General features: G+C 44.0%; 1 protein-coding gene across 2 annotated transcripts; it reads right to left on the reverse strand.

The window, feature by feature from the left end:
- ccnjl (cyclin J-like) lies at nucleotides 1–22,734 on the reverse strand. Of its 2 annotated transcripts, none has more exons than XM_019870026.1 (6): nucleotides 22,433–22,734; nucleotides 21,831–21,939; nucleotides 11,216–11,426; nucleotides 3,155–3,454; nucleotides 2,901–3,060; nucleotides 1–2,560 (listed from the first exon to the last, which is right to left on the reverse strand). In XM_019870026.1, exons 2-6 carry the CDS (start codon nucleotides 21,897–21,899, stop codon nucleotides 2,041–2,043), a joined length of 1,260 nt encoding a protein of 419 aa, XP_019725585.1. In that variant the 5' UTR covers nucleotides 21,900–21,939; nucleotides 22,433–22,734; the 3' UTR covers nucleotides 1–2,040. The 2 variants fall into 2 exon arrangements, with proteins under 2 accessions (XP_019725585.1, XP_019725586.1); XM_019870027.1 differs by having other exon boundaries at nucleotides 22,412–22,734.
- Nucleotides 22,735–25,779: the final 3,045 nt, after the last annotated feature.

Consider the following 25,779-nt stretch of genomic DNA (forward strand, 5'->3'; position numbering starts at 1 on the left):
TCAGTTTTTAATGTTTATTTTTCCATGGCACATCATAATAATAAAAATACACCATTTTACAATTCAGTGTGACAAAGCAAAACTATGAGATGGTACATTAAAAAATAAAATACAATAAAAAAAAATAACGTAAAATATAACTTGGAAGTTTTTGGTGTGTCAGTGTAGTTCGGTGCGAGTCAAATCAGCACCACTCACAGAAGACAAATAAAACACGCAGTGATGCACTAATCTAGAGACAAAGGCTTCCAGTGACATCTCTCACTCAAAGGTGGTGGCTGCAATATGCAACATAGTCATTGTGTTTGGAGAGCCGACTGCTCTCTAGCGGAAAGGTGACAGTAAATCAGGTCACACAATTGTTCCAAATAACTTAGAAAAAGGAGTGAAGCAGTGGTGTTCAGACAGGAAAAAGCATATTGCACCTTTGTGGCAGGTTGATCAAGAAGTCACAAGGAATGAGCGCATTGAAATCTACATGGCACGAGATTCCCAAAAAGAAGTGAATGAAAAGAACCCTTTCGTAACTTGAGGAAATCACTCTTTAAACGTCAAGTCCATCGACAACAGCTGGGTCCAACGTATAAAACGGGTTTTGGAGCGAAAGACCGTTTGTGGTATCTCCTCTGAACACTGGCACACACAATCTGGATGTGTTTAAAATTAACAGGAAGTGGAAAACTGGGCACTTTACAAACGTGGAATGCAATTAGGCGCGACTGGATGCAGATGTTTGTGTTGCAAACGGCGACTGCCGGCACATTCTATAATGCATCATGTTTGGGAATTAAACATCTTTAGAGGGAATACAGTACACTTTCTGGCACCCCCCTACATTGCTGTGCTGGGTATGGGTTAAATGTTTTGGGGATTCAGTCGATCTGAAATGTTTTTTAGAAACACATGGCTGGTAAGTTCCCCAACCCTAACTTAAAGCATTATAGCGCGGGATGAGGGTGAGTTTTAGCCTGTATCCTGAGACTGTATGACAACAATGGTGATGTTCTAGGTTGGTATTAAAAAAAAAAAAAAAAAAGGGAACGATATCCAAACCCAAGTTTATAAATAAAAGCTATGGCATGTTCCAATGTAATATTCAAGTAATTTTGTTCAAGTCCCTGATACTTAAGTGGTTCATGTAAACATTATCAACACAGACCGACCCAGCAGTTCAATAGAAGGCAGCAGCAGCATTTTATATGTACAGTACACCACTTCCAGGTCTGCTTCCCCATGCTGGTCCAGTCACATCAAATCTTTGACACCGGCTTTAAAACTTGGTTCACCTTATGTGCGCTGCAAGGCACGCCTTTGGAAGCGATGAGGAGAGATTCTTGTAGGTTTTGACTTAGCGGGCCAGTGTGGGCTTTTTTTTAAGCTCCCAACCGCACCTGCTGTGCACCAAACAAGGAATTCTTCCGCCCCCTCAAGGACTAATGCGGTGAGGAATTCCCAGAGAGGCCCCTTCGGGCTTGACGCAGCCTACATGCGTTTAATCAGTGTTTGCTGACATGAAGAGCGCACGCATTTCCTTCACATGGCACGGACCAAAAACAGAAACGGCTCCGCAACGGTGGCCCCAGTAAATGTGTTTTCCCTCCCAAAAATGTGGTCATTTTGGCAGAATGAGTCTTCTAAAATCTATCTATCCATCTGTCTATAGATAGATATATATGTGTCTACAAAATCAAAATGGGAAAATATCCTTTTCACAGCTTTGTTGTTGTTGTTGGGTTTTTTTTTATTTATTTTTTTTGCACTTTTACAAAATTTGGCACTGCTTTCATCTCAGTCACACTCTGAGATGTCAGTCAGAGTCTGCGGAGAAATCAGTCATGTCAGAGTGATGACCTCCACTGGGTCTCTTTTGTCTTTGGACCGCTGCTTGCGTTTGAGATGTCTCTGTGAGAGGGGAGGGAGGGCGGGACGCGCCAAAGGTGTTGCCGTGCCGACGGAGAGAGAGGACAGATCCGCGAGAGGCAACGGGGACTGGAGCGCCGCAACGCTCTCCCTCTGCCGTTCTCCCTCCGTCTCCTGGCGTCACCTGTCGAAGCAGCCGGCCGCGAAAGTGTGATGGGCCCCCAGGTAACCCCCGGTGTAGGCCACGCTCAGGCAGTGGTGAGCTTCTCCGGCGAGGGCCATCTGAACGGATATGGGGCCCTGCAGCGGCAGCGCACGGGCCCCCGCCTGGAGGCCGGAGGGCAGACTTGAATAGGAAGGAAAGCCGCCCCCGGCGGCCAGGCAAGAAGCCCCGCTCAGGAGCCCGACCCGGTGGCTCTGAAAAAAGTCCTGAGACACGTTGACCACAGGCCCCAGAGCCTGAGCGTCGGCAAGCGTTTGCAGCTGAGACAGGGAGGGGGAATGTTGAGAGAGGTTTGGGAAGCGGTCCGGCTGAAAGAGCAGCTGCGGTGTGCTGGAGGTGGATGACGAAGACGGCGGTCTCTGAATGGCTGACACCGGAGAGAGGTGTGAAGTTTGGCCCTGAGATTGCAGAGAGGAAGCTCGGTGCGGAGGGGCGCATTTGGTTTTGTTGGCCTCTTTTACGTCGTTGTCGTGAGCACTGGGGAAAGCAAAGGCAGGTCTGTGTCAATATCTCGCTTCGGAGAAAACAAACGCGTTCGGTAGTTGACAATGTGTTCAGGATCGACTCCCACAAGCAGGTCCATCAAAGTGAGAACCAAGACTGAATGGAAAAGATTTCAATCTGGCAGTGTCCCTGTCCGTGCTTATGTTAGTTTTGCAAATGTCAAGTGTCGCTCCAGTTAGTTGTTATTATTATTCCTTCTTTAACTTTCATTTTTATTTTATTGCATTAATAACGTTATTTTCAATTTTAATTTTCCTAATTTCAATCATTTTCATTTCCGATAACAACCTCGGTGCGTGTTCGTGTGTCTTACAGCAGCATGAGTTCAATGCACTGGGTCAGGTGGTCCCAGGTGTAGCCGGTCAGTAGATGCAGCGCAGTTGTCCAGCTCGGGGAAATCTGGAGGCAAATACGCGACGCTGCCACGCATGCGGCAGCAACTTGGGAAGGCCGGAAACTCAGGAAAGTGTGATCTAAAAAAAAAAAAAAAAAAAAAAAATCAATCAATCAAACAAACAAGGTTGTGTCAGTTTTCAGTCCAAAACAGTCCATTGCCATTCGACCCACCTTGCAGTGAGACTTCCAGGAAGTAGTGAGTGTATTTGTCCATGAAAGCCTTGGTTTTGGAGAGGGAGGACAGGGGCCAGCCGTTGTACAGATCTCCCTCTTGCACCGAAGCGTTGAGGTAGTAGTCGATGAAGTGGGCCGGTGTGGGCATGCACAGGTTCCAGCCGAAGGTCTCCAGCAGCAGAAGTTCCATTTTGATCAGATCCTTCTTGTTGAGAACCATGTTCAAATTACACATGAAGCCCAGTGAGTTCAGCTGCTCCAGTTTCGGCACTCTGTCCTCCTTCTCTTCAAATTTACCTGGGGAGGATCACAGTGACACGTCACAATCACGGAACGCATTCCGGTGGCAACTTGTCAAGGGTGTTCAACTGAGGGGAGGATCTCTTTTTTTTATTTATTATCACATACATGTAGATTTCATGACAAACAGCACTCATTTTGTTTTTCTTGAAACTACATTATGTTAATGAAAGACACATTCTGCAACCCGTTTAATTTACCCTTGTTGACACGTTCCAATCTCCAAGGCTGTCAAGAACTTTTCAGCCCATTATGCCATCGGATCTTAATATATATAATAAAACGAGGGCCGCATTATAGGGCTTATCCTGGGTAAACACCCTCTTTTTCTTAGTGCAAGGAAGACAACGTGCTGACTGTTATGCATGTCAAGTGAAGAATCACACCTTTTTTTAGTTTAGCCCCGATGATGCTGTTTCAGAACAACCCGCGTTTCATTATCATGCCGGCTGGAGCAGCTCCGGGCTGAGTCACTTGATCAGCACAAGTAAGCCGCAGCAGAGGTCTGTCACGATGCTTCAAAAGGGTTAACCAAATAGGTCAAATGAAGTATTTAGTATTTAATTTGGAGGGAGCGAGTGCGGCGTCATCATCCTTTCCCCAAGGTGCATCGACTCTACAGAATGGTACATGCAGGTCAGCTCATCTTGATCGAGCTCCACTGACCGATCATTCAGGTTTACCCAACATCAAATGAGCAATTAGCATCTACAATAACAGACTCGGTCGCAACAGGCTTTGGATCATCCCGCAAGAGGCTAGAGGCCAGCGATCACAAAGCAAGCGCCTGCTTAACATGAGCGGATAAGTTGACCGGCACTGAACATCTGGCTGAAAAGCAAAGCCATTCGGCGAGCAGGTCTCGATGAGGCTCACAGAGGATTACACAAGCCTGCGGCCGTCTATGAATAAGTCAGCTTCAGGCCTCATCCAGCATTTCCCGGCATCCTCGCTGACTCACTACGTTGCCTTGCAAACATTACAGCCGTGCCCAACCCGAGACATCCCCACCTCCCATTTCCATGGCAACTGCCCAAAGCCTCGGGGGGTCCGTGTGACCAATGAGGAGGGAAGACTCAGCCTTGAATAGTTGAAGTCAAACAGGCACGCTTTCAGCGCAAACTTTGAACAATCGCCATGCAGAGACATTGTGCCGATAAGCGGCGGGTTCTATTGTGCGCACGGGTACCACGGAGAAAACTCCAGAGCCACTGGCTTTGCTCCAAAATTACAAAACAGAAAGCAACATGTTTGATGGACCTCAATGACCATCGACCAAGGGAGTGCCGCTCTTCCTCACCAAGTGTGAATTTTAGCACTGACCTACTCTGAGGTGGGGGTAGGGTCAGTGGGGTGTGAGCGAGCCGGCCTGAGTAGTCCGGGTAAGCGGGGGAACCGCAGCTCCACTGGCCATGGGGATAATTAGCGGAGAGGCAATAATGGCGTGTCTGCACCAAAACAGGAAGCTCGGCGAAACGAGGCTGTTTACACTCGGCGGCCACATTCTGTCACCCTCATAGGAACTGTCTGGTGCCGGACGGCTGCGTCCATACAGACGAGGCCATAAAAAGCCGTCGATACCGCAGTCTCTTTGATCTTACCGCAAGTCCATCGTCTCATTGAGCTTTTGGGCACCTGGAATGGACGAGTGACAATGTCAAACACGTGGCACGTCTGCTTTAACGCTACATTGTGTTGCATCGAACAGCTTTCGTAGATCGAGTTCAAAATGTATCGTTTGCGGTCAAAAAAAAATCTCTTTCTACCCATTTCACGCAATCGGAAGTCAAGTGGCAGTCCGGCCGAAGTTGCAGTTTAAACGAGGCAACCATATTCATGCCAATATTCTGATTGTCAAAAATAAATTGTCTTGGGTAAACGAATGTGAATCGATTTTGCGGTGGCGGGCCCTCAGTCAACATCAAAATGCCAAATGGCTTCAAGACGAGATGGTTGTATTGCCCTCTCATGCTGCCATCTGATACATCCCAATTGGATGAAATATCATTTTCAGATGCTGGAAAATGCATCTTGACAATCTCTCGCTGCACAGTCTGTCAACTTAATCCGCAAAGACAGAGAAGATTAATTCAGAGTAGCAATAAGGTATATTTAAGTGTACGAGTCGATGGTTTTGCTTCTAAGACAACAGTAGAGGAACCATTCAGTCTTTACACACACATACACATAATGTCGAGCGGCAGGCATATTGAAAGGCAGATGATCATGACAAAGGCCAGCTTTGTTCTGCTGTGCTCGAGCTGGTGCATTCCTCGCCAGTTAGTTCAGCCTACCTGGAATGAGGGCGACAAAACGATCCTATCTGAAATCAACGGCTAGGGGAGGCGATAGCGTTTCGTAAGGTTCGGCCAATTCAAGGGCAGGGGAGCTCTGCGTGATCATTCTCACGACATCGACACGTGATGGCAAAGATGAGAACAGGCCGGGCAAAGGTCAGGCGTAAGGATAAGGCAAGACCAGGATGCAGGGCCTCTTCCCAGGTGCGCATTTGGGAGAAGAGGTGGGATCAGAAACCCGAGCGCTCTTTCTGCTGCACGACATGAGATAGCAGCTACTCTGAAGAAGATACAGTGCTCGACATCAATAAGGGCACGCACACACTCACACACTTTTCACCCCAAGTGAGATTTCCAAAACATTTTTTCTGAATTCTGACAATTAAACCCACTCGCAAATTATTGGCAGTTAGAATTGTGTTCATCTAAAAGTAGTTTTGCTCGACTTTCATTGGTGCGTCCTCATTTTGGGAACATTAAATGACGGTTAGAAAAAAAAAAGTATATTTTGAGTCTGCACATTAACAGATATTTTCCAAAGAAAAGTGTCGGTGTAGAGTACCCACTCATTCATAGCCCTGTACAGAGACCTGCATCCCAAGTGCATTGATAGTAGTAATGAGATGAATGAAGCAAGAAAATTGATTGAAGTGTCTGAGGATGTCAAATAATCTAAAACAGCTTCATGAGAAGTATGAATTTAAACTATGATTTGTTTTTTGAGAAATATTCATTCAGAGCCTCACTCTCCTTTCTTTTTTTTCCCCTTTGTGTTGACGTCCATGGAGGAATTTCCTTTGCTCGCGCCAATCCTTTTATTTGCTGCCTCATCTTTCATCAGGAGTGTGAAATTGCTCACAGCTCCATCATAGAATCTCCTTGTTGCCACCCATGGCTGTGGCAGCTCTCACAATGCAGGTCCAAGTCGACCCCTGACCTGTGATGCTAATGGCCAGTGAAGTGGCCAGAAAAAGGCAAAGAAATTGTGTGACTGTGTGGTTGTGGTTGGTGGCTCGGGATCTGCTACAAAGCATGTAAATGCTGATCCGCGCTAGTAAGACCCTTGCATGTCACAAAACTTTCTTTTTATTCTTAAATGCCATTTGGCAATATCATGACACATTTAAATGACTATGAAAGCCCAGTTGCACCACCTTTGTCAAAAAGGATACAAAACAGTAGAGGTGGCTTTCTTTTGATATACATTTTGGGAGTCCTCACTGGGTGGTTCAGTTCCAACTTATCCCACTTTGCAGGCCCCCGCCCCCCTTGCCTTTGAAGTAGCACTCCGCTCATTTCCCAACCGCCCCAAGGACGGTGGGCTGCTTTTACTGGCTGCCCTGCGCCAGGACTGGCTCGCTATGCCTGTCCGACACAAGGTGAGACAACCGAGTGGAAACAGACCCAGTAGCAAAAGGTAAAAGGACCCCACAAGAGACCAGGCAGTCCAATTATGTGGCAGCAGCAATTCCAAGCCTTTTTAAGATCAAACACTGTGAGGAATACTCCTTGAACGGACATCTTGACTGGGTGATCGGGGCAAAAATCCATACGGGCTGGTCATAAGGTTGCCCCAGCAACCAACATGTCATTTAGCAACGTTAGCTTTAAGTCTCTGCCATGCAAGCACACATCCTCCCTGCTCCTAGTCTCCCTTCCCCTCCCCCTCTCGTAGAAGGGTCTGGCTGCACGTCCTGCTTGCATTGACAGGCTTTTGTTTGAGGCCTGACTCGGAGAGCATATGGCAGGTGCCCCTCAACCCCTCAGTTCCTCTCCACCCCGGGGCTCAGAGGCCTGCGGAGGTGCAATGTGTAGAGTCAATATTTCACAGTCTCACAGGTGCTCTTTTGTTTGTTTGTTTGTTTGTTTGTTTGGGGTTCCGGAATCAGGCTCTGTGAGTAAGAAACACAACAATCGACAAACAATATGTGCGGCTCTTTGTAATATTTTGGTGTTGCTGCTTGTAACACTTGAATTTGCCCACAGTGGATCAAGAAAGGACATCTTATTTTCATCAACTGTCAAGTGGGAGTATATCTGAAAGAGTTCAACCCGCTGTCAACTCAAACTCCAATAACACATGCACTTGAATCCTCTCTGTCAGTATCATTCATAAGAAAGCATCAAATGTCCTTTTTAAAAAAAAAATAAAATAAAACATCTGCAGCTCTTGAATTGAAACTCATTCGATTGTATAAGTCGTCACCATGCGCTCAACAGTCCATGTACCGTATTTTCCACACTAAAAGACGCACTGGATTATGAGGCGCACCTTCAATGAATGGCCGATTGTCTCATTTTTTTTATTCATTAAACGCACCGCATTATAAGATGCAATCTAAAATGCATCCACTAGATGGAGCTACGCTCAAGGAAATACCAACAGAACGATCAGATGTCAGTAAAACGTAGAAGACTGAACTGTCTCAGAAGTGTTTGTTATTTATTCCTTTGTTGTGTATTCACAAACGAGGAAATCACGAAAGAAATTCTGTAGTGGGGCTATAGAATTTATTTTGTGATTTCCTCGCTTGATTTTCTGTTTTGATGCATTGTTTTCAATTTTCGTAGTTTCTTTGAAGGAATCGTGAACTTAGGTTTCTTGGAGGCGGTCATGAACGCCTCTCGAGTCGAACGGAAGAAGAGAAGGCACAGAGATGGACAAAGACGTACCTGTATTTGTTGAGACTGTGAAAACCATTAATAAAGTGTGCGCTTTAAAAAAACAACACCCCAGCAACAAAAACTTATTTAATAAAGCAGCGACACAGTTCACTGAACCAACAGCAAGTTATAACATTGTCAGCATGTCTCCAGCAAGGAGCCATTTTACCGTAATGACCACACAAAAGGCGCACCGGATTTTAAGGCGCGCTGTGAGCTTTTAAGAAAATCGAAGGCTTTTAAGTGCGCCTTTTAGTGCAGAAAATACGGTAGTTCTTTTCTTTCGCCAACACACACACACACACACACACACACACACACACACACACACACACACACACACACACACACACACACATTCAAGTCAGGATGTGTGATCATTCCAGGGCATCACAGCCTTCAGATAAGAAGTAACATGACATTCCTCAGGGATGTTTGAGGAAAACAACAAGGTCCCTAAATAAATGCTTCCAACAGCCAGTAACACTCGTTCCCAGGGGGGCCTGAAAATCAGACTATAATCTTACTACAGCACAAGAAGTTCATCTATTAACAAACATCCACCCGGAAAGACACAATGGAGTAACGGGATTAAGCTGTGACGACTGGGAGGCACAAAGGAGGTAGCGATTAATTAACCAGAACAGTTTTAAGAAAGAATGAGCGTGGCTGTCTGAGGCAGTTTGATAATTAGGCCAGATTCCAAGGCAACCCCGGGGACAGATAAAAAGTAGAGACAACTCCAAATCAAACACCCTTCTTAAGCCTTCATCAATAATGCCAGGGACTACTTGGAGAAAGCCGTGGAGCAGAGGAGAGGGGCTCCAGAGCGCAAACACACAATCAAAGGTTTCTATTAAAAAAAGATATCATCTGTTACAGAATGCAGAAAAAAGATCTGTTCAGACTGGCTTGACAACATCGAAAATCACCCTCAAAGCATTTCTTTTCAATGTCATCGCTTCCTCGTCTCATCCTATTCTGTCCTACCGAATCAAAGTCTGATTGCAAAACCAGGCCTGAGCATCATTACTCGGCTTGCACACAAACATAAACTGCACCCTCCCAAGTGAGTGGGCCCCGTTCCAGACACCATCATTAGCCTAATTACCCATGATGCCAGAGGTTGCGTTCTAGTACCGCCCCCCCCACCCCAAAAAACAACCTCACAGCCAGTTCATCACCAAACAGAAAGAGAATTCCATGATTTTTGTGCGAATAGCTAGTATTGTACCAGTATGTTCGCTTTGTAAAAATATTTTTGGCTTATTTACAGTGCTAGCTGATGTACAGAAAACAGCAACAACAAAAAAAAAAGCACCAGATAGTGAATGAAAATTGGATTAGTGTGGGTTTGCGAGAAGGATTATATAGAGTGAACACCCAGTTTTCAAAGGGGATACGTTCAGCTGTGATCAACCCGCAACATGAGAAATTCTGCAGAGCCCTGTTTTTCCCGAAATTATTTTACTCCTGGGCGGCCCCGTGGTCGACTGGTTAGCGCGTCGGCCTCACAGTGCAGAGGTGCAGGGTTCAATTCCGGCATTGGCGTTCCTTTACATGTTCTGCCCGTGCCTGCGTGGTTTTTCTCCCACATTTCAAAAACATGCATGGCAGGTTCATTGGGCACTTAAATTGTCCCGAGGTGTGAGTGTGAGCGCGGATGGTTGTTTGTCTATATGTGCCATGCGATTAGCTGGCAACCAGTTCAGGGTGTCCCCCGCTGACTGCCCAAAGACGGCTGGGATAGGCTCCAACACGCCCCGTGACTCTTGTGAGGGTAAAAGCGGGTCAGAAAATGGATGGAAGGATGGATGGATTTTAGTCCTCCTACACCAGCTGGTTGCAAACCCAGTCCTCTTGGGCCATTATCCAGCCCTTTTTAGACGTCTCCCTACTCCACCATGCTCCTTCAGAGCTTGTTGATGGGCTGATCATTCGAATCAGGTGTGTGAGATGAGGGAAACATCTAATACAGGCAGGATAGTGGCGATCGAGGACCGGAGTTGGGCATCACTGTCCTCCGCACTTTAAACACATTTTAAACTAATTAAATCACAGTTAACAAATTGTAACAAAAAAAATTCATAAAATGTAAACAAAATCATGTACCAATTATAGTGTCTTTAAGAGGAGGGGCCTGATGGGGTGTCATGAGACGTCTGCAAGTGCGCATGAGTGTCTGAGCGTGAGCTTTGGCCGTCTGCAGCTTCCATGTGAGCTCATTCTGCTTTACTGTTCTCTCGGCATTGGATCTGTCCATCCATTTTCTAATCCGCTTATCCTCACGAGGGTCGCGGGGCGTACCAGAGCTTATCCCAGCTGTCTTTGGGCAGTAGGTGGGGTACACCCTGAACCGGTTGCCAGCCAATCACAGGGCATACAAACAACCATTCACACTCACAATCACACCTAGGGATCATTTTGATTGTTCCATTAACCTGCCACGCATGTTTTTGCAATGTGGGAGGAAACCGGAGTACCTGGAGAACATGCAAACTCCACTCAGGAAGGCCGGAGCAGTATCGAACCCAGCACGTCTGCACTGAGAGGTGGATGTGCTAACCAGTCGGTCATCGCACTGCCCCCCCACGACATTGTATCAACAACTGAAATGTGCATCAACACTTGTGGCTCTCCTTTCCCATTGGTGAGAGCATAAAAGAAAGGAAGTAGACAGTAAAAGATACAAAAAAATCATTGAGAAAAAAAAGGAATGGGGGGGGGTACAGCGTGACTCATTGTGATATAGCGTGAAACCACTTTATATAAAATACAGGACGAATGTTGGACTTACTGGCTAAGAGCAGACAGGACAGGGCAATGACATAGAGCTGCTTGACGGCCACATCGTAGTGGTCCATGAAGAGGTCCAGCAAGTAGACGGCGAGATGGCGTGCCGTTGGACATAACTGGTAGCGATTACTCAGGATGGCCAACAAGTCTGCGAAGTAGCGACGCATGCCAATCTGCGGTGATTGGGCTCGATAGACGGGTAACTTCAGCTCCTGGGGAAGAGACGGAAAAAAAACGTGAATGATTGTGCGTGGGTAGCAGGGTGTACAGGAAGCAATAGCGGGTAGCTATCGGGGTAGTAAAACGCTTGCATAATAATGGTGAGTTGCGCATGTCTGCCGCCGGGCATCAGGAGTGGTGCTGTGGGGTTAAAATACTCATCAAACTCTGCTTCCATCACATCTTGATGATGGTGTCAAGTCATTTCCATGTCATTTTTTCTCCTTCGTTGCGGCGAAGGAGGCGCTAATTTGGGTCACGGAAGAGGTCTCTGAGTATCGGGCATGGCTGTTGGTGTCTGTGTGTGGTTGGCTGGGTTGACGGGCTCGCTCTTCTCAGAGATGGAGGAGTGGATAGGATTAGGTTTCACCCTTAGCACGCCTTCTATTCATGTCCCATTAGCTGCATGTGTTCCAAAACAGTAGGAAGATCCTAAGGAGCATTAGCATTGAATCGGCCTCAGCATCTTCTCTCTCAATCAGTCAGAGAAAAATCTAAACTAAGAAAGGACAAGGCTCTAGTTTCTGTATTTCGCAAGTATTAAAGGCATATTTTGCTTTGTGCAAACACATAAAGGAGCTACGTTCGCCAGATGTTTAGGGCAGAAAATATTTGTGCTTCTAAAAATGTTTTGCTCTTAGAAATACAGTAAAAAAAAAAACAAAGGCTTTTGATCTGGATGTATTAAGAGATTGGGGATTGCCAGAGTAATCCTATTTAAAAATTGTGAAGGGTCTTTTACATAAGAAAAATTGAGTCAGGACAGTTGCTTGAAGCAAGCCTCCATTTAAGCTGAGTGCAACACTTTGCAAAACAAATTGGTTTGAAGAAAAATAAATGTTCACTCTGGAAGGATTACCGTACAGGAAATGTCACCTATTTATCTTGAATGCCATCAAAATAAAAATAAATAAATAAAACCCGATCCACAGAGTGACTCTTCAATGCAATCCCAAAATAAACAGTGCCACCCCCTCCACCATCACAACCACCACCCAAATCCACATAAAGCAACTCCACCCCCTATGCCAGAATCCACCATACCACCCAGTCCGCCCCAAACTCTCCTCCCACTGCTTCAGCTCCTGCCTCCCGTCCATCTGTCTGTCTGGGGTTACAAGGGGTGCGGGAGAACTGGGGTGGGGAGTGCTCCAAAGAGTTGGGGGTGGGGGGGGGGGGGTCGGAGCGGAGTGGAGAGGTGCCTTTGTGGAGGACCTGCACGATAATTAAGGATTCCACAGCTGCCTCTGGCTGATTTGCATGTCTGGTAATTTGCCACATGCTCCACAGTGCCACTATCTCCCACATCAGGGCATTTGCACCGCAGCAAACGTCATTAAAGGCTGGAACAGACTGTGGGGGAGCAGGCACCATGCAGGAAACCACAACACTGCATGAAGGCGTTTCAATGTTCCAAATTCCACGATAGTTCATTTGTTTTCATTGTACCTACTCATGAAATTACATACGTGCATTCAACAACTCAAGTCGACATCGCTAGTTAAATAAGGAGCGATTTCACAAGATGCCCTTTCGGTACGTAACAAATGTTAATTAAATACTGTGTGATTACTACAATTCCACAGAAAGACGGACAGTAATCGGCAATGTGCACAAACTTCCATTTCATGTGACTCTGCTGGACACAGCACAAACATATACCGTATTTTCCACACTAAAAGGCGCACTGGATTATGAGGCGCACCTTCACTGAATGGCCTATTTTGTCTTTTTTTCCATATATTGGACGCACCACACTATAAGACGCAATCTACGATGCATCCACTAGATGGAGCTACGCTCAAGGAAATACCAACAGAACTGTAGCAAAGCCACTCGAGTGAAGCACGTCTCAGCAGTCCATAGTTGCTGCTCTCTGCTGTGCACGTGAGCACAATCACTTACGCACGTGATTCAGCACGTGATTCAACCAATCAGCGCCTACGCAACCACGTCACAGATCAAAGAAGCTTGGAACAAACGACAACAGCTAAGCTGAGCTGTTGAGTGGCGCTGCTACAGAACGATCTGATGTCAGTAAAACTTATTTAATAAAGCAGCGACACAGTTCACTTAACCAACAGCAAGTTATAACATTGACTCGTTAACGTTGAACTCTCTTGCCGCCCTCTATTTCCGTGTTTAACTGCATAACCCGATCGCCTTGAGTTTGAACTCTGCGTTGTAAGCAGGTCTCTAGCAAGGAGCCATTTTGGGGTCACATATTACCGTAATAACCATACACAAGGCGCATCGGATTTTAAGGCGCGCCATGAGCTTTTAAGAAAATGGAAGGCTTTTAGGTGCGCCTTTTACTGCGGAAAGTATGGTAATAAGTACATTTTGCGAGAGAAGCATTATAGGCAAATATGCAATATTTTTATGATTCTAAGTCGCTCTCACCAATTTGTACAAATTACAATTTGGGAGGGGGAGATTTATTTTACATGAACTGAGACTGAGAACAGTATAGCTTGGACTCGAGCCCCAAATCCCTGGTCCCTAATCGTGGGTGTGTTTGTGAATGTGCTCGGAGCACGCACATCTTCACTGCGACTGATCGGGAACTCAAAGAGCGTTGTTCAAATGTGTCGTTCGGTTATTCAGAGTACCCCAAAGAAGGAGTGCCGGAGATCAGTGCATCAGGCAGCACAGATGGAAACAGTTCCAAGTATGAGCTGTCGATCAGTTAATAAAGTTGGCTGTGTTCAAAAAGTAATGGGAGGAGAGTGAGCTCTGCCTCTCTGAACACGCAGACTCGCAGTGGTGTATGGGCGTTGGATTTAAATTCCCAACGCAACGGCAGGAAACAAGTTCCAGTTGGATGTAGCTTCTGCTCTTAACTGCAGAAAAGTGTTTATTTTAGTTTAGTTAAGTTGGCTTACAGTTCCTTAAGTAGAATCCCACGTTGCATTGTGGCCAAATGTACAATAATGGTTGGTTATTGTGCCTTTTATTACTCTAAATCAGGGGTGTCAAACTCATTTTTGTCGCGGGCCACATTGTAGTTACGGTTTGCCTTGGAGGGCCGTTATGAATTTTGGGAAACGATCTAAATGTTTAATCACCTCCCCATCTATCACATACACAGCACACAACAAATGGATGAATAACTAATTTTAAAATCCGAAGTGAAGAATAATGACTGTTATTGTGGATTACATATGAGCATTTTTAGCAAGACTTTAGCAAGCCTCATGGAACTTGACATGCTTGATTTGCTTTCGCGGGCCACATAAAATGATGTGGCGGGCCAGATCTGGCCCCCGGGCCTTGGCTTTGACACACATGCTCTAAATCCTTGTGCAAAAAAGACACATGCTGAAGGAGCGATATGTCGTCAGACTTTAGTTGCCATGACTACAATTCCTTCTGTTTCCATTTCTTCTTTTACTTTCTTTCGGTTAGTGGCAAATACTTTTGGTGCATTACTGCCACCGTTTTAGCATGCTAGAGATGGTGGCCAGCAGTAATACACCAAAAATATTTGCCAACTGCCAAAAGAAAGCCAACACGATTATAGGACGGGATTTTGGGGGCTAGTCCGGGCTCTAATTTGAATATATGCAAGTCACGCTGGAGCATAAATCGCCAGACCACCCAAACTATGAAAAACATTGCGTGCACCCTATCACCTGAAAAATACGGTAATACTACAGTAGCGTGTTTTGCCATTTATGGTTTTGACAGTTTAACAGTACTCAAGCACTGTGTAAATAGCCCTTTAAGGTGGAAGCAGTAAACTAAGGGACAAGTTCTTGCGGTGTTGCTCCCCTAGAGAAGTTATGCACACGTTCATGTTTCTGTTTGTAAGCAGGTTTACATTAAAACAACAAAAATGAAAATACAAGCGGACTAGGATGCAAATTGGTGGGATGATCATTCTAAATCAACAGCATTCAAATCCGGGTGAAATTTGAAAGGCATTTTAGCTTCAAGTAACAAGCAAACTGCCAATGTGTTGGCAATACGGAAGAAAAATCCAACTAAAAGACAAGATTTTCATCTTTAAAATACACCTTGAAAAAAATGTATATCCATGAACTTGTTGAACTTTTTTCAATTAAAATAATGTTATTAAAGCACGGTGGACGACTGGTTAGCACGTTGGCCTCACAGTGCAGAGGTGCAGGGTTCGATTCCTGCTCCGGCCTTCCTGTGTGGAGTTTGCATGTTCTCCCCGTGCCTGCGTGGGTTTTCTCCGGGTACTTCGGTTTCCTCCCACATCCCCAAAACATGCATGGCAGGCTGATTGAAAACTCCAAATTGTCCTGCGGTGAGTGTGAGCGAGGATTTTGGTATGTCTATGTGTGCCCTGCGATTAGCTGGCAACCAGTTACTCGACATTGGATACACCGGTAATGTGTCTACTTTTTGGTGTATGTGTAAATATTTCTGGCTCTTAAAATCATGCAATCTATTGCCACTTTGTGTTACCTCCAGATGTGAGTAATTTTCCTCATGTGACACTTTTAGAAGGGATGACTCAAAAGGTAGCGCGCATCCTTAAAACACAACAGTCAAGTAATATATGCCGTTAACACAATCAATAAAAGATAAAGCAAAACGAAAAAAGAGGGGAAAAAGAACAAGAAAAACATTCACCAAATAAAAATTCACTCCAGGCCTAAACGGCACACACACATTTACAATCAGACAAAAGACACCTATTTAACCTTTAGCCCAGTCCGCATTCAGTTTTAAATGACGGCAAACGCTGCGTGTTGCCTTAATTTCCAAGGTAAAAAAAAAGATTTTCAGAAGGCGGTGGAGACTGAACCACTACATTATTTTAGGCCGCTGTGAAAATAGTCTTGTGTAACAGTCTGCTCTTTCAAAATGCGGGCATGGAACCTATGTCTCAGACATGGAGTGAAGCAAATTCGGCGCTGCACGCCCCACTGTTTGCGTGTGATGCTCCCCTGAAGCCACACATCACCAACGGGCCATCTCGCACATTGGGGGTTTATTTGCAGCTCAGTCTGCATGCGTAGACAGCCAGGCCAGCTGACAGCTCACTCTGAATCACACCGTGTGTTTCTGAATAGAGGATTGTGAGAGGGAATGTCTACTTTTGAGCTCGTAAACATTGCTATCAAAATCGGATGCCTTCACTTCACGTGACGCACGCAGGATACCTAAAACTGTTATCTAGGATCTTCTCTCAGTGTGACGCTGGCAGGGACTTGAAGGTGCCTGCCGCTCAAGTGACAGATGTCTCCATTAAAGTCGCATGGGGGAAGAAATATGACCACGCTTAAGGTTAATTAAGACATTGCCAATTAATGAGCCTCGACTCATCCATGTAATCCCATTTAGATCATTTTAAATGGGCAACTTGGCCGCGTAATTACATTTTGCCGCCAACGTTTACGAAACGTGAAACATCCTAATACCCCTTTCCCACTGCCGCAAAACCACGGGTAAACACGCATTTGTGTCCACCAGCACGCCATGGGAGGCGGGTTGTGATCGCCTCCGCTCCATATCGCTTGCAGTTTGAAAGCATGACACGGTAGCTGCCTGGTAATTACATGATGACATAGGGCGGTACGTGATGCGTCATAACATCGCGCGCCATCGACCTCGTATATAGCACGCCCCCCGAAATTTCTGCCAAAAATTTACGTCGTCTACGTTGTCTCAGTAGTAGCAAAGAGTTGATCCTCCACTGCTTTTCGACCATTTTGAGGACGGTAAAAAGCATGATGCTTCCATGTTGCTTTGTTTACCACCAAGAAATCTGTCGCACCATCATCTACGCAATCACAGTGTGGTGACGTAACCAGACGCAAAGTGGCGGAAGGGGGTGGGGGGGGCGCAGAATCGCCTTCTGTTGATCAATCGGAAAGGGACAATATGCCAATTGGTTGCGTGTCGCCACGGGTCACTACTATCCACTAGTTTCAGTGGGAAAAGGGTATAAGAGACTTTGTTCCATCTCCACAGCGAGAAAGGCTCGATTTTCAGATTTGTTCTGACCGATCGTGAAGCCCTGCTTTGCAAACATGACATTTCGTTCAAGGGGAGAACAATGAGGAAAGCAAAAGTCAACGCGAATTGCGGACTGTTCATTTGGTACGTGAGCCTTCAGGGGGGACTTCACCCACGCTGTGTGTCTGAATGAATGATTGATCCTCGGGCCCAACCAAAATTGATTTTTTTTTTAGGCTGATGCAAATTCTGATATATGGCAGAAAGAAAATTCCTCAACCCGATTATTTGCGTGACTCATTTCAACAAAATCATTAAATCATTAAAATAACTTGTTTGTCTCTGAACACTCACGAGATACGAATTGCAGAGTGAAAACTTGACACCACGTTGTCCTGTAATTAGTATCTGTTTAACTTTCAACACAGGGGAATTTTCAAGCACAAAACAAGAGAGTGCTAAATCTCACTCAAAACTTTCCCCTCATTTCCTTTTTAGTAGTTATACGCAATGAATTAAGATGTTATACTGTTCTCCTGTTCCACTTGTTGCTCACGGTGGTCATAGAGGATCATTCATTCATAAAGAAAAAGAAAGAAAGAAAGAAAGAAAGAAAGAAAGAAAGAAAGAAAGAAAGGAAGGAAGGAAGGAAGGAAGGAAGGAAGGAAGGAAGAAAGAAAGGAAAAAAGAAAGAAAGAAAGAAAGCTAAATCATGGCCAGGAGCTTCGGCAGCACAAACGTTCCACGGCCATCCACCACTGTTGTAAATGTTGGCGGTGTTCAGGTGCAGTCACGCGAGCGGTGGGACAACAATGTCATCATACATGGCAATGGTGAGTGATGAAAAAAGCGGAAGGGGCGTGGCCTGGACGGGGGCGTGGTTACTTACAAAAGTGGCACTAAACATGCTGAAGATGAAGTGTATTAAATTTACACAGTTTGAAAATTGAACAGAAAAAAATCCCAAGATCGCCACTATTCTTTCAAGTGAAAATTTGTGCAATTTTGCCTATGCATTCCTGGTGAGCACCAATATGTAACTCCAAATTTGCTGCTAAAAATCAAAACAAAAAAAGTAAACACATCCCCTGCCATATTTAAGATTTGTTCATGACTTGTATTCATAAAGTGTTGTGTAAATGTGATAAAAAGCTGTTGATTCTTACCTCATACAGTGATAGTGAATATTATGCATACAATTTATTATGCATAACCGTGCTTTATTATCCAAGACAAAACGTGAATTATCAATATGAATATAAAACGCAAATAAAAACAAATAAATGTTATCATGCTGTTGCTACAAATGCATACCAAATAAAAGTGAAAATATCATCCTCGTATATTTGAATAAAAAAGTATATACCTCGGAGTGCACCTGTCTATCGGCGAGGGGCGTCAGTGGAGCAGATTTCGTTGCTTGGTTCAGCCAAAGTAAGTACCCCAGCGCGTAACGTCTTTAGTTGTATCCGCTGACGAAGTTTGTTTGAAAAATGCCGATCCCAAAGAATAATTGCTCCGGCGAATGGCGATTTTGTCGGCATGTTTTTTCACTTTTGTTGCATGATCTGTCAGTGCCACGCATCCACGGGAGCCATAGTTAATTAAGTCACTACAATACACACAATAAGCTTTGCCTGCTACGTCTGGTTTCTTCAAAAATTGTCCAAGAGCTTCTGTAACTTCGTCGAACTTGGAACCAATTTTAACCTTTACAGTGACTTTTCTGTCAAGCCAGTCCAATCGGAATTTATTCTTGACATTTGAGTCAATTTCTAGGATTAAAGACTCCTGATCTTTCGTCAAAAATTTCATAATTCCGCTCAAAACGATCCCAGAACAATGAATTTGCGAGACGAACAGGCCGCCATGAATCAGGTAAAACAATATGTTACATGCAATTTGATTGGTCCAATCGCTTGTAGTTAACCAATCGCTGGGCCGTTTATAATCGAGCTAAGACTTCCGCAACAAATAATGCCTTCAGTGATCTGATTAGTTGAAGCTTTCATACACGTCCAATCGCAGGGCTGTTTACAAACGGAAAACGGACAGACTGTTCGGGAGAGCTCGTGAAAACTCGACGATAAGGTACCTGACCGTCCCTAAAATTTTCTCAACGGATTTAGACGATTCACAAAAATTATCAATTTAAGAAATAAAACGGCGGATTTCCGCGGATCCGCGGAAAATTGCCATGTATGTGTCATCTTCTCAGGAAACGTGTATTGACGCAAGTGACGCAAGGGCATCCATCTTTCTGTGTGACACTTAACAGCATTTACTCTTTCATGAAAAAAGAAGAATATATCAGTTTCATTGGCAAAACTGTGGCCGCTTTTGATCATTTTAAAATAGGGTTTATAATGGCCAATATAATTGCTCTAATAATGAATTGACTGGTCAAGCCTGACTTAGAGAAGTTTGCAACGATTAAAAAAAAATTTTTTTTTAAAAATCCAATACAGTCAAACCTCAGTTTTCGAACGTCTCAGTTCTCGACCAGAAAATTTGCGATTTTTACGCCTCGGATTATGACCGAAAACCGGTTTTCGACCAAACTGAGCAAACTCGAATACGCCACTTGACTCCTCTCGGCTTCCTTACTTCCTCGTGTAGCCTTCATTGTGAGCAGAGGTGTTTGCTGTGATTTACGCAAATCTGACTGTTTTTATGTTATTCCTGTATCGTGTATTAGCCCCTAATCATGGGCTAATAAAATAGTTTTGAATTTCAAACAAATCGCTTTTCGAACAGCCTTCTGGAACGGATTATGGTCGAAAACCGAGGTATGACTGCATATTAAAACTCTCTGCATGACTTGACAGTAGAACATGATTTAACTGTTTTTTTTTTTTTTCTGGGGGTAGACCATCTCTCTCTGGGCCCATTTTATGCTTCCAATGTAATTTTCAATTAATTTGTCTTCATCACTGCGGAAATAAAACAAGTTAATCAGCGAATGTACACAGAGACGACGTGACTGAAGGATGAGGCTCGTGTGGACACACTGACGTTCTTGCAAATCAGACTATTTTGTTTTTTTTTAAGGTTATGTAAGTGCATTTAGCAACAACTGTTAATTGTTAACAACATCAAGTAGAGAAGGAATTTCTACTTGATGGCGTAGGAAACAAAGTTTGTTTTGAGGTGCGGACGGCTACATTTGCGCGGCTGCATATGGCCGAAACCAGAGGCATGACGTGACCGTTCTCATCAGATCATCCGGTGAGTTCTTTTTTTTAACTGATTGTACATTCTAAAAAACACAACATCTAACTGGTAACATTTCATTTTTGGCAGTACTCCATCATGAACAAGTCGAGCTAGCAATGTAGCAGCCTTTGCGTTAGTGAGATGGGGATGTTTCTTTGGGTGGAGTGAAGAGAGGCTGCATTCAAATCTTGTAGTACTTTCAGGACTACATACTCCAACTATACCACCACTATCAAGTCTCAATTACAGAAGCCATCAATACTGTACCAAAACGCTGTATGACAGCAACGCACAACTGCCAAATGCAGTGGAACCCCTATTTATGACTGTCTCAATGTTCAAATCATTCAATTTATAAACCACAGACCAATTAAAAATACTGCTCAATGTGCAAACCTTGTTGCGGTGTGCGAACCTTGTCGCGGTGTGCAAACGTTTCATTCATCCCTTTTGCGGCCCGCACCGCGGCCATTTTGGGCAGGCGGATCATTTCAGCCCCTAATTGTACTCGACTCTGAAAGAAACAAATCTACAGTGAGGTATCTTTGAACGGACCGAGAGAGGTCTGGACTAACGCAGACTGGCGACGCAGTTTGCGTGCGTTCCGGCAGGGCAGCTGCATATGAATGAGGACCACAGTTCTGCTTGTTGTTGTTGTTAACTTGGCTAATAATGTTATTCATATTTATAATATTTCTTAAAGGATAACTTTTAAATTGACAAACCTGTTCAAGATCTAATTTTAAGTTTATAGATCTTTCATCTATAACTGCTTCAGACAACAAAGTGTATGCAGGAAAGTGATTAAGATTGCACGATTGTCTGTGTCTCATGTGTTGTCTTATATTATTTTGTCATTTTTTGTTAACTTTTCTTTTGATGGCGGCGCGGACACCCTCAGCGGCTCCTCTTGTTTTATGTTGAGAGGGAAGAAATTTCATCTGTGCTGTGCACATTTGACAATAAAGTTGTATTCAATTCAATTCAATTCAAGGTTCCAATGTACATAATCAGTGCGTCGAAGAGAAACACTACTACTCGTGTTGGTAATAAATTACTGGAATTACATTGACAAAATATTAGAATTGGGATGTAAACGTAGGTCAGTGCTTCTCATCGTGTACAGGCCAAAAGACAGAGTGGCCCTGGCAACTCCACCAGTGATAAAAGCGTGAACATCTCTGTTGCCGTCAGTGTATTGTTCACGTTGTCAACATCTTAACAGCTGCTTGGCAAGGTGAACTCACCTTGATGCGGAGGGACTGATGGATGTCTGCGGCGAGTTGTCCTTTCCACCATTGCAGCTCCCTTTCCATCTTTTCCCATCCAGAAGAGCCTTTCAGGATCTGCTTGGACCTGCTGAGACACACGTGTTCCACAACATCAAACGTCAAGCTGAGATGGGTTATGTTACTACTTTCTAATCAATAATTACTGATGAAAGGCATTTTTGTAGGGTTTTTATCGTGAACAATATGGAAGTCTTTTGATGGATTCCAAAACATCCTCATCGAAAAAGTTCATATTCGGTGTTCGTCCGAGGCCATTTGCAATTGCGGGGAGTCTAAATGGCTGGTCAAAGGTATCACGTACACTTTCAGACAAGCTTTTAAACAGCCATGAATTAAACTACAAATCACATCCACCTTCGGGTAGCTGTTTCAATGTATTAGCAGCACCACACGCGACACACAAGTTAAAGAGTCCTCATCACTCGTGTAAAAAAACCGGTGTGAAAATGAGCGCGTCGTGATATCCCTTAGCCCCCTCGACTCGTACACGTTTAATTTCATCTTGGGTACAACGGCAAAACTTTTTTATAACCGACCTTGTTCAACGTGCCACTCACCGCTCCGTCGGGAATGCCCCCCAGACCCCTTTGTCTCAGTCCGACATCCTGAATGAGACAACTCCGTTTCGGCTCAACTTTGAAGAAAGCCCTCTTTACTGGGCTAAAAGGCGGGCTTGGGGTGCTCGGAACAAGTTCCCTCAAAGGCCACTGACCCCGAATCCCGGCACGGACCGTTTTGCGTGCTGTGTTGACACTTTTCCGAGCGATTTTCTCGGCGAAGCTTCGGCTGTAACAAAGTCGCCTGCTCGGCTGCACCAGCTGCCGCCGTTGCGGCTAGAGGTTCATGCGCTTGACTCAAGAGTTCCTTCCTGCGGACTGGGAAATGTAGTCCTTTTCCACTACGGGCTCCGTAAGAGGACCGCAAAGCTCCGGTTGTCTGTTAGGGCTTTTTTCAACGCTTTCCGTGATGCGGCTCCCCACAACAAAGACATTATCGTTGTTCAATTTATTGTTGTAAATGCACCAAAATAACAATAGCCAGTTTTTAATGACAATATCGTAGAAAGGGTTCTGTCAGTCGTCATCTGTACCTGTCTCTGACAATATCAGAGAAGTATTTAACAATTTGTGGCTGTGGAACTGCCAGACAATTTTGCTTTGCACGGATTCCATACTTTTAGACATTTCCTATCTTTGACGAACTCTTTCCTGGTGGCTCACACTCATTGATTTGTAGAATCCTGTGAAATAATAAAACACATGTAACATTAAATTGTCTATATTCGATATAAAACAGTATCTGTGATACCACAAAATGTCTCAAAGGCGACTGTAATATAAATATTCAAAATGAGACAAAAAATTTAAATTTTGACTAGATTTAATAAGTTTTATAATTTGGAATGGGATGGTATACGTGAAAAAAATTGGGAAGATTTATTGTGAAAATGAGGCAGATGAAAATTTGAAGTTGGTTTGAACCAGCTGAGAAATATGAAAAGGGACTAAATGTAAAATATCAGCATTTATCTGCATTTATCTTGAAATGTTACCGATGCAATGTGGAAAAAAAATATATCTACGAGCTTGAACTTTTTTCAATCCAAATAATTTTATTAAATCACAATTTATCGCGGGTGGCAAGGTATTCTACTAGTTGGCACGTCCTCCTCACAGTGCAGACGTCTCGAGTTCGAGTCCAGCTTCGGCCTGCCTGTGTGGAGTTTACATGTTTTCCCTGTGCCTGCGTGGGTTCTCTCCAAGTACTTCGGTTTCATTCCACATTCCGTAAACATGCACAGTATGTTTTTGAACGCTCTAAATCAGCGGTGTCAAACTCATTTTAGTCGTGGGCTAATTTGGAGTTGCGTCTTCCCTCGGGGGGCCATTATGACAATGAACCCACAAAATTATTACTTGCACACAACAAATTAATAGATTACTAGTTTTGAAATCGGCCAAGGTAATATAATAGTTTGTTCAATTATTGTTCAAGTGAGTGTAACGGGAACAAAATGATTGCAAAATCTCGACGTTATTTATTACACATGACAATTTGACATTTCGGTAGAGATTTTACCAAGTTGACACAACATGATTTGCTTTCGCGGACCACATAAAATGATCTGGCTCCCAGGCCTTGAGTTTGACACACATGCTCTAAATTGTCCCTTGGTGTGATTGTGAGCGCGAATGGTTGTTCGTCTATGTATGTGCTGCAATTGGCTGGCAAGCAGTTCAGGGTGTGTACCCCGTCTATTGCCGGAGGACAGCTCGGATAGGCTCCGGCACACCCGCTACCCTCTTGAGGATAAGTAGATTAGAAATTGGATGAATGGATGGATGGATATAACTGCTGAAGCGCATTCTCGCCACACTAAAGGTTACAGTCCTTCACTTTTATTAATTGTTGAATTGCGGTTTAGTGTGTGTGTGGTCGTTTTTAGCGCCATCTGGTGACAGAGTTTGTTCATTTAACCACAGTGCCACAAACGGAAAACTGAGGGCGGGAGTCAAATCATCTTTAGTTTGTGAAACACACTAAAACCGATTCAATACGGTATACAGTACTAGAGGAGGTAAACCTATGGTATGTTTCTAAAGACAATATCAAAGCAAATATTTTTTAGAATTAACATTACATCTGTGACATTGAAAATGTAATTAGTCCTCAATTCATAAAATAAAGAATCCTGTTACCGATACTGTTCATTATAAATTAGAAGAAATACAAGATTGTTTTGAAAAATTTTATAAAAAATTGTATTCTCAACCTCAAACTGATGGAGACAAAATGGAAGATTTTTTTCCTAAACATTAATCTGCCGAAATTAAACAGCGAACAAAGCAGGTATTTGATAGCTGAAATAACAGAGAAAGAAATCCGCTCAGCCATATCACATCTTAAACCAAATAAGACGCCAGGCCCGGATGGATTCTCTTCGGAGTGGTACAGAGTCATGGCGGGTTCCTTGGTCCCTGTGCTGCAGTCCACCTTCAACTGGGTACTCAAAGGGCATAGTATACCTCCCTCGTGGAGGGAAGCAGTGATATCACTAATTCCAAAGGAGGGGAAGGATAGGTCTGATTGTGGTAATTTTAGACCAATAAGCGTGTTGAACCAGGACTACAAAATCTTTACCTTTATACTCTGTAAACGCCTAGAAGGATTGTTACCGCAAATAATCAGCCTTGACCGGACGGGTTTTATACGAGATAGACAAACTCAAGACAGTATCAGAAGGACCTTACACGTAATAAACCATATAAAAAAACATAATCTGGAAGCAGTACTAGTGGGGCTGGATGCAGAGAAGGCATTTGACTGTGTGAATTGGTCCTTTCTATACAGAGTTTTGGATAGATTTGGATTTGATAATAATTTTATTAAAATAATACAAGCCCTCTATGATAGTCCAACGGTAAGAATTAAAATTAATGGAGCTTTGTCCAATCCCTTCCAATTGGAACGAGGAACAAGACAGGGCTGCCCACTCAGTCCCGCCTTGTTTGCAATCTTTATTGAACCCCTGAGCCAGTGGATCACACAGGACGACAATATTAAAGGAATAGTGATGAATGGGGGAGAACAAGTTATCTCGTTGTTTGCTGATGATGTATTGGTCTATTTATCCAACCCCGAATACTCTCTGGCTCGGCTATTTGTGCTTTTGGAACATTATGGTTCATTCTCAGGTTACAAGCTTAATATTCCCAAAACACAAATCCTCTGTTTCAAACATACCCCCTCTGCAAGTGTGAGGAAAAAATACAATTTGAAATGGGAATCGGAATCAATTAGTTACCTAGGGGTACATATTCCACTCGATTTGATAAAATTGTTCTCACTCAACTATCTCCCTCTGAACAAAAATATTAAGGAAGACATAAGGAGATGGGATCTT

Source organism: Hippocampus comes, unplaced genomic scaffold (assembly GCF_001891065.2).
Source record: "Hippocampus comes isolate QL1 unplaced genomic scaffold, H_comes_QL1_v1.1 scaffold9, whole genome shotgun sequence".
NCBI lineage: Eukaryota > Metazoa > Chordata > Actinopteri > Syngnathiformes > Syngnathidae > Hippocampus > Hippocampus comes.